This window comes from Diabrotica undecimpunctata, chromosome 4, assembly GCF_040954645.1.
Source record: "Diabrotica undecimpunctata isolate CICGRU chromosome 4, icDiaUnde3, whole genome shotgun sequence".
NCBI classification, from domain to species: Eukaryota; Metazoa; Arthropoda; class Insecta; order Coleoptera; family Chrysomelidae; genus Diabrotica; species Diabrotica undecimpunctata.
In genome coordinates, this window is record NC_092806.1 from 10,213,589 (window position 1) to 10,227,384 (window position 13,796).

General features: G+C 32.7%; 1 protein-coding gene across 5 annotated transcripts in view; it reads left to right on the forward strand.

Moving 5' to 3' along the window:
• Positions 1-13,796, forward strand: part of btsz (bitesize) — a 513,708-nt gene that overhangs the window by 299,152 nt on the left and 200,760 nt on the right. For all 5 annotated transcript variants that reach the window (XM_072528865.1, XM_072528866.1, XM_072528867.1 and 2 more), the window contains one exon: positions 11,737-12,168. In XM_072528865.1, the coding sequence (XP_072384966.1) occupies positions 11,737-12,168 (432 nt within the window). The remainder of the gene's footprint in view (positions 1-11,736; positions 12,169-13,796) is intronic.

Consider the following 13,796-nt stretch of genomic DNA (forward strand, 5'->3'; position numbering starts at 1 on the left):
GTCCTTAGCAGATATAATTCTGGATAACCAACTTAAGACAAACAGCTCTTCTCTCTGAGACTGCCGAAACAGGTGTAGTGACAATAAATTGTAAAACATTTTGTGAAAGTGTAAAAAACAAAAGTTTTTAGTGTTTTAAGAATCGGTCAAATCCATCACTTATATATAATTTTGTTATATTCGATAAGTTTCTTTCATTATTACGGCCTGAGATTTTTGGACATTTAAGGAGCACGTATTTTATGCAGCATGGGATACAGCAAGACCTTCTCCTGAATAAAAAGAGGAAACAAATCACTATTGGTATTTATATCTCCTTCCATTACAAACAAACAACTGCATCTATGGTGCCATTTAAAAATATAAGGTTATCTTGTTTTTATTTGAAATCATTGATTATACGTCCGTTTTTATAGAACAAAGGTCAGCCGTTCTCGGTGCAAAAAAATCAATCAACAATTAATTATAAGAATTTGGAAATGTTTATAAACAAAACGAAATAGTTGCTATCTCATATCGAGATAGTAAACTTAAAAGTTACTATTTATTAGCAGTGGTATATTTCCTGGAAATTAAAGAACAAATAAAAATATTATAGAAAAAGGTATAGAGTAATTAGTCGCTTGTCTGATTTTTTTTTATTTTAAGAATAGTCATATAGGTTTAGTCCTACAACTGAGTTTGTAATTTGTCGTTTAATTAAAGGTCAGGGTATGACTATAGTTGTATACTGTAGAGTATGAGGTGGCATTTCTATAGAAGAAGCCACAGTTAGAATGCAGTGTTGGTCTTACGGCGCGCAGCGATGCCGCTCATGTCGGCACAGTGGTAGGTGTTTGGTAGTTTGGCGATAGAGTGAGAAATCAGAACCGTACCCGCTTCGTTTCAAAAACCTTTACTTATTAATTTAACTAAGTTAAATAAGAGAACAAACAAAAAAAAATTAATTCTATAAAAAATGCCTGTATACATAAAATATCTAATACCTCGTAAATACTTATATAGATATATACAAAAAAATGCAAGTAGTTTACCCTATACGACACGGTGAATATATCTACATAAAATACACGAGAATATCATAACTGAAATGTACTGTACGTAGAGTACTAAAAAAATAAATCAACATTAAATATGAGATGTTTCTCGTTAATTAATACTAATCGCGAACGAACGATGGGAACAAGCATGCACAGAGATAGAACGACATATCGGAGGAACGAGAAATTCAGAATCATGGCGAATATTAAAAGCACTTCAACGAAATAAGACAGAGAAAACCCAGATCGGCAAAATTAGTGAAAACGAGTGGCAAGAATACTACGTAGAACTACTTACAGAAAACCGTCCCCAATTTCAGGAAGAGAATATAGAACATGCAGGAAATGGGGCATACGACCAGATAGAAATAAGCCTGGCAGAAGTTAAGAGAGCAATCAAGACATTGAAGAACAAAAAAGCCAAAGGACCCGGAGGAATACCAAACGAACTAATAAAAACGGAACGGAAAAGTTATTCCGCATGCTACATAAAATGTTCGAAAGAGGACTAAATGGAGAAGAACTACCTGCGGAATGGACACAAGCATACATCACATCCATACATAAGAAAGGAAACAGGAAAAAATGTGAAAACTATAGAGGAATTAGTATAATATCGTCGGTAGGTAGACTTTACGGAAAAATTATTAAAGAAAAACTAGAAACTGAAATAATAGGAAAAATTGGAGAAGACCAAGCAGGGTTCACAGTAGGAAAATCATGCCTAGATCATACGTACACATTAGAACAACTGATAGAGAAGAAAATGGCAAAAGGTAGACCGGTCCATCTGGCCTTTGTTGATCTAAAGAAAGCATATGACTCAATACCTAGAGTCAAATTATGGGAAGCAATGAATGATCTCGGAATCCGACAAACACTAATAAAAGCAGTTAAAGCACTATACAAAGAAAACAAAGTAGCTATTAAATGTGGAAATAAAGCCTACAATCCATTTAAGACAACAAATGGACTTCTACAAGGCTGTGCTACGTCCCCTACTCTGTTTAAAATATTCTTGGAAAAGACACTCAAACCATGGAGGAGAAAGTGCGAAGGAATGGGCATACCAGTAAGAGACGAATACCTATACACCTTAAGTTTTGCCGACGATCGAGTAGTCATCGCACAAGATGAAGAAGATCTCAGCTTTATGCTCAGAAAACTAGAAGAAGAATATAAAAACAACGACATGGAAATAAACTTAGAGAAAACCGAATACCTAACAACAGAAAACAAGGATATGAGAAACCTAGAGATAGACGAGGGAAGACAAATAAATGGAACAGATAAATTCAAGTATTTAGGAACCATAATATCGAACCAGGGAACAACAGAAGAAGATATAAACAACAGACTGAGACAAACAAGAAACTGTATAAGACAACTAAACTCAGTGTTGTGGGATAAGAACATTACGATAAAGACAAAAAAGAGAATATATAACACCCTGACAAGAAGTATCCTGACATATGGGTCCGAAAACTGGACAATAAACAAGAGAAATAGAGGTAGAATAAGAGCAGTAGAAATGGAGTTCCTGAGGAGAAGCTGTAGACTTACAAAAAGAGACAGAATTGAAAACGCAGAGATTCAGCGGAGAATGGGAGTGCAATCAGACATAATCGACTATATAGAGGAGAAGAGACTATCCTGGTACGGCCACGTCAGAAGAGCGGACAGAGGACGCTGGATAAACAAAATCACAGAATGGAGCCCGATTGGAAGAAGAAAGAGAGGAAGACCCCGAAGGTCATTCAGAGATGAAATCGATGAGGCTATGGAGAAAAGAACCCTGCGAGATGGAGACTGGAATGACAGGGAAAATTGGAGAAAACGGTTGAGTGAAGGAAGACAGTGAAAACTGTGGAAATCCTTAGTAGTAGTAGTAATACTAATCGCAATCCATATTTAAATGGTCCTCATCCTCTTAATCATTCCCTATATTAACTATCACGGTTCAATATCTTCCTGCAAATTATCCATTGCAAACATTTTTTCTTCTACTTTCTTGACGGGGTTCACATAATTATGCCACTGCTCTTTAGATACACATTGTTAAGCTTTTTTTATCAACCGTTTTACAGTTTTTTCTTTAAAATTGACATTGTTTGAAGCCACATACCTTTTACCTTGACTCCACAACATCTCAATCGGGTTCAGCTCGAAATGGTAAGGCGGCAGTTTCAAAATCTTAACGCCATATTTTTTGAAATTATTTAAATTTTATACTTGTACTCTTCTCTAAATTCCGCAGTATCCAGTAATTAACCTTTTAGGTAATCTGTCTCGAAGAAAATGTTCTTTTTGATTAGCCAATCCTTAATTTGCCTTTTGTTCCACAATTTTTTCAGGAAATCAAATTTGCGGGAGTGGTATTACGCGTTATCCAAGATGACGTTTTCTTATGTCTTTTGGCAAGTTTGGAATTACCGTCTTCTCAAACCATTCTTTATATAGATCCTCGTCCATTTCGTCGTGATAATCAGCGGTTCCCTTCTTGGCCAAAAAAGTCAATTTGGCCCATGTCACAAAACCAGTTTCTCTTACAGAATGAAGAAGAGCAAACCAAGGACCTCTTTGGGTTGGAGCTTTCAGTCCAGTCCTTTTATGAAGGCATCTCGTGGATTCTTGATCGTTGTGTTCCTCCATTACTTTTTGACCGAAGCATCAACGTTAGTCCAAGATTCATCGGTATAAACAAGGTTTACATTATCCTTCTACCTCAATGTTTTTATTTGTCTGAGGTACTTGTGTCTTCAGGATATGATATCTTTTCTTTCCATCATTATCGAATTCTGACCTCTTTTACCATATTCCAAACCCATTAGCCCAGTCTGGTTATGCAAAAATCATCGATTTCATGGCAAAATTTTTCGCAGATATCTGAAGCTTTTAAGACATAGGTGGGGGTTACTAGATGACGAATAGATGAAAAGGTACTCGTATTTTTACCTGGTGTTTTTTTTAAACAATAATTTATGGCCACAATTTGATTTTTTGTCTAGTTTTTTCCCTTATATTTTAAATAAAAAATATTTATATAATTTTTTTATATCAAGAATATCTTTATTTTCCCGTTTTTTCAATTAAAATTGACAAATAATTTACGGATTGCAAAAAAGCAGTTTTTTTGCACTAATTTATAAATTTTATTAATTTTTTTGTTAACAAAATTAAATGTTGTTATGTAAATATCCCTGAGGCTAATTATTTAAACTATTGAACTTGCCCTATGAATGATGCTAGACACATTTAGCAAATTTCATAGGATTCTTTAAGACTTAAACTATCTCAGAAATTAAATACATATTGTGTTTTCATCGAAATTATTTACAAAATAAACGTTCTTATTATCGAGATCGAGATAAATCTTAGTCGAGATTTCACTCCCTCATCGTAAATATTTTCACGTGAACTTTAATTTTATCTTAAAATGTTAACTTTCACATTTGCTAAAGTGGTAATACTTTTAAGATAGCACTGATAATGGAAGACTTATTCCGAAAACGTTCTGTGATGTTGCCCGATATGGTTTTTCTATTAATAAAACCATTTTTTAATAAAGCAATTTTTCAAATAAAAATTTTTTATGAGTAGTTAATCTAATTTATTATCTAATAAACATTTTTCTTACAAAAATCATGTATTCTTCGTTAACAAATTGTTGAGAGCACGAAATATGCCTCAAATTCATGAAACGGTCGTAAATCATAGGCGTTGCTAAGGTGTTTATTCATTAAATAATAATATAATATTTTAATACTGTTATATATAATATTGATAATATTTTAATACTAATATATTTAGCAAAAAAACAATTAAAACTTTCACGGCTAATGTTGGTTATTATATTATATTAATAAAAATAAAAATTTAACCATTAACAATTTTGTAAATAAGAATACCTTATCTCTTTGGATATTTCAATACTAATCTTCGCGTTTAATCACTTTACTAGAAAACCTGGAATTCATATCCGAAGGTACTATTCGTTGCAAGATAATTAAGATGGAATTCCCCAGATTTTTAATAATATAATTATATTCAAAACTTAACTTGAAAGGGTGAATTTATTACGAACGAAAACAATTTTTTTGTTTAGTACGTTTTTGATCGCATGTAATTTACGGCTCGTCGGTGTTTCCGCGTCTACGGCAGTAATTAGCGTCTCGAATATTTCTTTTGCGAATTATATGCAGTGCGTGAGTGATTTTTTATTCCATATACGTACGAACATATACGTACCTTTCGCTAGTGCTCGTTTTGTTGGATTGTTTGTGATGGCTTCAGCATCAAGTTTTACACCGGTACTGTTGCGTACAGTCAGTAAGTCTGTCTATTCACCAAGAGAGAAGACTATTGTCCTGAATGTTCACGATGCTCTGGTTTCTCAGAATCTCACAAACACTGTTCGCAACATAGTCGAAAGTTGTGCCAACATGACTGGCGTAGGAGAGTCAATTTTATATAGGTTCCTATCAGAAAGAAAAAAAGACGGTATAGCTAACCCAAACACAAACGAACACTTAAAGAGAGGGATAAAGCCTATTGAAATTGATGAATTTGCCAAAAATGGTATTCGAAGGAAAATTCATGGATTTTTTTTTGTTCAAAGAAGAAATACCAAACCCAAATAAAATTTTACAAGAAGTTAGAGACGACCCGGATTTGCCTCATATCGGACGAACTAAATTGTGGCAAGTTTTAAAAGAATTAAATTTCCGGTGGGAGAAATCAGACCGAAAATCACTTTTGATTGACCGGGAGGAGAAGATGATGTTGGAGAAGAAATTATCTAAGATTCATACGAAAATTCCGGGCTGAAGAAAGGCCCATCTTCTACCAGGATGAAACGTGGGTAAACTAAGGTCATACTCTAAAAAAAATTTGGTCAGATAAAAATATATTAAGCTCCAGGCAAGCCTTTATGGAAGGTTGGTCTACTGGTATCTCCCCACCTTCTGGTAAAGGCAGTAGATTAATAATTTCTCACATTGGCAGTGAAAAAGGATTTGTTAAGCATGGTTTGTTGGAATTTCATTCCAAAAGCACAAAAGACTATCACGAGGAGATGACAGCTGATGTTTTCGAAGAGTATTTTGAGCAAATGATTGAACACATACCACCAAATTCAATTATAGTATTAGATAATGCACCTTATCATTCACGACTAGTAGAAAGACTTCTAGCGAATGCGTGGAAGAAACAGGATATTCTTGACTGGCTGCGGAATAAGTATCTGCCTTACGAAGATGGAATGGTAAAAGCAGAACTTTTAAAAATTGCCCGGCAACACAAATCTAAGTTCAAGAAATACGTAGTTGACAAAATGGCGGAAAGGCGAAACATCACAGTCTTTAGACTTCCACCCTACCACTGCGAAATAAATCCAATTGAACTCATTTGGGCACAAATGAAAAGTTATGTGGCTAGAAAAAATACGTCATATAAAATACAAGCTGTACGTGAATTGTTATATGTCTTTATAACATATTACAAAACAAAACTGGAAAGATGCAGTAAGACATATAATAGAAGAAGAACAAAAAATGTGGGATCTTGATAACATAATTGATGCGACCGTAGAGATTATTAACCTAATTATTAACCCTCAATACGACTCGGATTCCGAAGTTGATCCTATTTATTTTGAATTTGAATAGTTTTTTAATCGTAATTATATAAGGTAAGTAATAGTAGTTGTAATCGTAAGGTATTAAAGGGGAAAGGCGCAAAATGTCGCTTGTCAAAATGTTCAATGTGTTTTAAATGTATCCATTTTTTTTTCAAAACCTGAGAAAACTAAAAAGCATTTTTGAAAAATTTAAAGGCAGAATGAAATATTTTTTAGAATAAATAAAAAGTTTCTTTTGCATGCAATATTTTCAATTAAAAATTATTCTATATTTTCTCTTTTATTTTCACCCCTGTTACATAACATATTAAAATAAACATTGTAGAAGTTTTCAGGGACTTTCTGCCCTGAGTAATAATGTAATCTTTCATTCTGCGTTTAAATTTTTCAAAAATATTTATTAGTTTTCTCCGGATTCGAAAATAATGGATACATTTAAAACACATTGGAAATTTTGCCAGGCGACATTTGGCGCCTTTTTCCTTAATTAAATAAATGTATCTTTTACAAATGGCAAGAAACTTTTTATTTTTGAATAAAATAAATAAGTTTTATTAAAAAATACAATTTACATAAGTACAATTTAAAAAATATATTTATTTAGTTCAAATAAATGTTTCAATCATATACTCTACGACACTGGTCGTTCATCTCTAACCATTCAAAATACCCCCGTAATAGGATTATAAGGTATTGTATTCCTTCAGATATAAGGTGGGTTAGTCGAAAACGTCTTAAACCGTCAGTTTTAGGTTGGTTTTTACAATTATATCGTATTACCTATCCTCTCTGTATTTCAGTTTTCTAATTAGCGTTAAACTTGTAGTGAGCTATCAACAAATTGTGAACCGACTATAGCCCAAGTTGTTTTTTTCTTGTCTTATTTTTAAACAAACGAAGACAAATCATTTTGTTAAAATTCCACAATTAATATTCATTGTTTGAGCTATATTAAAGTCACGATTTTTTAGTTTAAAAACGCTAATAATAAATGATAATACTATTTAATATTAATAAAAACGGATTAATGCACGACTCTTTTATCAAGTTATCTGTTAGAGAAAGATATGAGAACAATTTATTTTAAATACCTTTAAATATACGCAAATATAAACAGTAATAAATCTTTTTTAAGTAATGGTTACAACTTACCTTCGCTTTTTACAGTACTTTTAGTCGAATTCGAATACATTTACTTGTTTTTGCACATTCACTGCACTTTTTTAGATAGTATTAATCTGTGCAATCAAGTTGAAGTGTTTGTTATACTTGTATCGATTTATTGTTGTTTCTCGTTGTTTCTAGTATTTGAACGTTTAGTTAAATAAGTGTTGTTTTTTTTTCAAAGTAGCAGATATGTACATCTATAGTATATTTGAAGAATAAGCTGGAGTAAATTCTCAGAATACTAATCTTCGCACCTCGAAATACATAGGCGTGCACATCTTCTAACTAAAACGTAATCTTAAAAGAAAAGTTTGCCTTAAATTTATTTGGATATTTAGAACAAAGTAATCCAATCCAATACTGGTTTAAAATAAAAAGATATACATAAAAAGAATAAAAATTCTATTATTTGTGAAACATACAGTTAATATAAAATAATAAAATACAATAAATTATACTGAAACGTAAAATACATACAGAAAAACTGTAAATTTTTATATATTCCTATTAATAAATAATAATATTCTTAATACTAATAATATTGGAAATAAGAATGAAAATTATATTAGCAATAAAAAATAAATAAAAAATAAACAATGAAGTTGTCGGCAATTAGTTCAAATGTAAAATAAACTTCTGAGCTACAGTTTAAAGTTAAGCTTCCTCATATTCTGTTTCAGACGAAGTGTTATCCGATCCGGGATGAATTATTATAGGTTCTATACTGCTATCTATTATATGATCAAGCTTCCACATATTTTTCTCAATATCCATAACGTGATTAATACATTTTTGCCAATGTTCAGTCGTTACTTCGGATATTGATTTATGAAAAAGAATAGTAACATCTGACAATTTAAAAGTTGTATTATTTCGAGCAACATTACTTTTAACTTCGGCCCATACTAATTCAATCGGATTTAGCTCGCAATGATACGGTGGTAGGCGAAGTATTTCAATTCCTCGTTTTTTGGCTATTTCCTCAATGACATATTTTTTATAATTTTGTTTATTAATTTTAGCAAGCTCTAATAATTCTGCTTTTGTCATTGTATCGTCAAAGATTAAATTCTTAGAAGTTAACCACATTGCAATTTCATCTTTCCTCCATTGAGTAGTTGGTAAACGTTCAACTAATCTAGAGTGGTAACTTGCATTGTCCATCACAATAACTGAATTTTTAGGTATGAATTCAATCATCTGTTCGAAATATTCTTCAAACACGTCTCCGTTCATCTCTTCGTGATAATCACAGGTCTTTTTTGATTCAAACAAAAGTAAACCCTCCTTAAGAAATCCATTCATACTACCTATATGGGTAACAATTAATCGTCGACCTTTACCTGTTGGTTCCTTGAAACCAGGTGAATATCCTTCCAGAAATGCTTGTCGACATGTTTTTATAGTTTTGTCTTTCCAAACTCTCCCTACAGTATGACCTTCATTAACCCACGTTTCATCTAAATAATAAATGTTCTTATTTTCTGTCCTCATTTTTTTTATTTTTCTGAGGTAGTCTCGTCTCCAACACACAATTTCTTCGGAATCGATAAGCATTGACTGTCTGCCCACTTTTTCATACTTAAAGTTTAACTCATGCAAAACTTTCCAAAGTTGGTCTCTACTTATTGTGGGTAAATCGGGATCGTCGGTAATGGCTTGTAAAACTTTATCTAAAGTTGGTATTTGTTTGTTAAAAAAAAATGAGTGGACCATTCTACGAATTGCATTTTTGAAGAATTCATCCACATTCACTTTCGACAATTTTGGTCTTCCTGGTCTCGGTTTGGGTGGCGTTATACCAGCTGATTTTTCCTCTTTTAAAATGTTATATACAGTTGATTTTGAATATCCCATTACTTTAGACGAAATTTCAACTATACTATCAACAGTATTGGAAGGATTGTGTTGCTTAAAATAATTGTAGACGTTAAGGATAACACTCTTTTCGTTAAGTGATAAATGATTCAACTTTAATTTTTTAACTGGTGTATAATCACACGTTAATTCCATATTCTATAAACTCACTATTCACTCTTGCAAAAAACAACTGTGTCAGATCTCTTCACTCGCTTATAATCGACTAAACAAAAATTTTCTGATATTAATGAATGACTATTTAAAGACCATTAACCATTTTATTAATCATTGGTTTTCCAAACAAAATCGAAATTTATACTATTTAAGATAGCGTTCACATTTATCAGAAACCATCTTTCGCTAATCGACTTTTTCTATCTAATCTATCAAAAGACCATTAACTAAATACCTGTGTATTTTAAGAGTTTCTTTATTTCTTGTTATTTAATGGGTCATTATCATAACGACAAAAATAACCATAAATAACGTTACTAAAATAAACAGATTTATATAAATATAATATGCTTTGAAAATGGTTTAAATATCTAACAAACCGAAACAAATAATGTAATACCCTTAAAGTACGTCTGTGACCAGCTGAAAAAACCCTAGCCTACACAGTTCTAACAATAGCAGGTATTTAAATTTTACGATAGTCCATGTGACATGGAAAAATTTCTATCTAAATAGTCAAACCCAACGTAAAATAAGCTAAAATATTGACGTTGTACGAAAAGCACACGTACTAAAATATGCTTAACAATTTAGTTTTTTTTTCTGAGAATTTACTCCAGCTTATTCTTCAAATATACTATAGGACATTCTAAGGTATATCTATCAAGTCTACATTAGTTTATTTTTTACGAGAATAGTACAGCTTTCATAAAATACGAAAGACCGTTATCTTTCTGAGAAACATTTATATTTTTTTGTTGATAGCATTATTTTTTTCTATCAACCAAGATAACATATCCGCTTTTTTAGAATTACTGAGAGGTGGTTTATTAATTGGTACATTTTGGTATGGAGCTTTCTGTGACAAGAACATATCCTAAAGGCAAATTGGCAACCTAATAAGGTTATTAGCGGAACGGTAACAGTTAGTTACACTTTGTTAATTAAAGTCTTTTAAAAACAAAAAGTAGGTTATCTATAGAGTTTTTTGAATTTAAAATGTCTTTAAGACTGTTTGGTAAATGGTATTTAATTCTGTTACGATTGAACTTTTCGCACTTTTCCACTAGCACATGTTTCACTGTAAGGGCTGAACCGCACTCATCACAAATTGGTCGTTCTTCTTTCTTAAACAAATGTTCATGAGAAAACTGGATGTGTCCAAGTCGTAAATAGAAATAATTATGTGCTTTCGTCTGTATACCTCGTGTGGTTGCCATGGCCCAATCTTATTTTTTATCTCTTGAAGCTTTGATGGTGTGGATTTCCATTTATTGTTCCAGTTCTCGAACTGGTGCTTTATGAAGTAGCTTTTTAGATCCATGCGTACAGATTGTGGTGATATGGGGATACTGTTGTCGTTTATAGCTTCTTTGGCATTTACCTGCTGCTTCGTTACCTGCTATTCCAACATGTGATGTGACCCAGAGAAACTTGATGATTATATCTTTAGTATGCAATTATTTAGTTCTTCCTTTTTGGTGGATCTTCTATGTTTGACAGCTAAATTCTTTAAAATTCGTTGCCATCGGGAGGTGATAAATAATTTGAGCCGGGACTGTAATGTGCAAAAGTGTAATACTGTATTTTTAGTATTATATTTATCATATTATGATTGTATCAATGTAAATACCGCTATATTAAATAAACCAGATGCATTTTAATATATGCTAAGTGTTTTCTGAAAATTTTTTTGTTTTAGAAACTCAAATATTGATCACTAGGATTTAAATAATTTCGTATTATGACATCCATTTTAGCCATTTCAGCAATAGCCAATTTATAACATAATAATGACACTATTTTAATAACACTTGTTAGATAAATATTTCACACATATGTCTTTGTTTTAATTAGATCCCACTCCAAGATGGAGCGCTATACGAGGCTCCCCAGAGCTCCGACCCTACAACAGCCTGCCCCGCAAACAAGACATCAACAACTACCCATCCTTAGCCTTACACCAAGCTAATCTCAAGAACCAAGAAATCTCGAACGAGTCCACCTCCCCAACTTACAGACGACGATCTCCTAGAAGAACTCAATCCGAAGACATTTACGATGACCAAGGATCTTCTGGGCAGTTCAGAGGCAGTTCGCCCATCGGTCTCAGGGGAAACTCTCCAGATATGGACGTTTTTGTATCAAGGCCCACTCGAATGAACCCGCTTATGAAGCTGGGCGACAGCAGACCTGAGATCGATAGGAGGAGGTCGCCGATGAGGAAAAGTAACGAAGGGAGCAGTGAGGATGGGAGTTCCAAAGAGGATGGAAGTCCTAAATCTAGAGGTAATTAATTAGTTCAGTGTTAGTTCTATTTGAATTAACAATAATAACCATATTAATTGAGTAAAAGAACTATATTATTTCTTTAAAATTTAATTATTATAAATAGGTCTCATTCTTCAATGATATATTAAATTAAGAGGTCATATCTCTTTTCCTACAATTATTTCTCTTTAATATTTCGCTTGCTATTGCGGTACATATTGTCGATGTAGCTAAGTTTTTTTATTTACCCCAAAAAACAGTTTTCTTAACTACATAAAGTAAAACAGAGGATGTCCCATTACCCATGGCATCCAAAGTAACTTTCAGTACAAAGCCTCCTCATTCGTTATGTCCTGCGATGGGGAGGGGTGGTTGGTTATAGCTTGGGGATCAGATAGGTATCACTCCATTACGGAGAGTGACCGGTTTTATCTTCGGACATGTGGGTTCCACTGTTCCATTGGAACATACATGTCACTCGGAGCTGGGGTTTTACAAAAATCAATGTGTGTGTGTGTGTGTGTGTGTGTGTGTGTGTGTGTGTGTGTGTGCAACGGTCGTTGTGCTCTTCTAGCATATAAGGATCTCTGTATGGATTCTTAGATGACCTTAGACCATTCGTCGCGATTCCTTTCTCTTCTTCAGTTCCTTATTTACCTGGTTTGTTTGTCGACCACGTTTGTACTTTGTATATTTTGTTGCTCACTCTTTCTTTTATGAACTGTGAGAAGGAGATAGTTCAATTTACTTTCTTTTACTAGTGTGCTTTGTTGGGGTATATTTTTCTTCTGATTACTCTACTTCTGCTGGTTTTTCTCCTATAATCCAGTAAAATAAGGCAAAAAAGGGGGCAAACCTCGGAATGAAAGATAATAAGCTGAAAATTTGCATACGTCTTTATTTTGATGGTATAAAACTTACCTCAAAAGTCTCATATAATCACGTGTCCGCGAATTAAGATATTAAAGGTCAAAGATCACGAAAATGAGTTTTCTGCGAATATCTCGTTTCCCTTACACTTTATGACATTTAAGGTGGTAAAAAAAATTGTAGAATGGAAAATTTTCTTCAATTTTTGTCTCAAGTACTTTTATGTACCTTCAACCCTTCTTAAGATAGAGCGCAAAGAGTGGGGGACCGCTTACCTGTGTATACGGTAACGCGAAGTCAGCCAGTACGATTCAATAAATAATAAGTTATATAGTTAATTATTCACATAAAATACTATTATTATCATTAAATTTTTATTATTTATTATTTAATAAACTATATTTATAGATATTAATTATAAAATATATATTTTTGATATAATATTTATTTTATTTTTAACAAACATACAATATTAAATAAAATACTTTTCGTCCATATTACTACGAATATTATATCTTGAAATACAAATCTCTTGTACGGCGGTTGCTGTTTCTGCGAAGCTGTAGCAGATGCTCCTTTGTTATATATGACCTAACCGGTTTTTTTTTAATATGACTTTCTACACACCGTGGCGAATGAGTTTGGGACTTCTATGTATATACGCACAATAGCGGTGGAGGGATATTTCACTTGATGATGGGAATGGTAGGGTAGAGCTATTTCTCTGCGTTAGTATTTCTTTACCGAACTGCTAAATACAATATTTTGCAATTGCA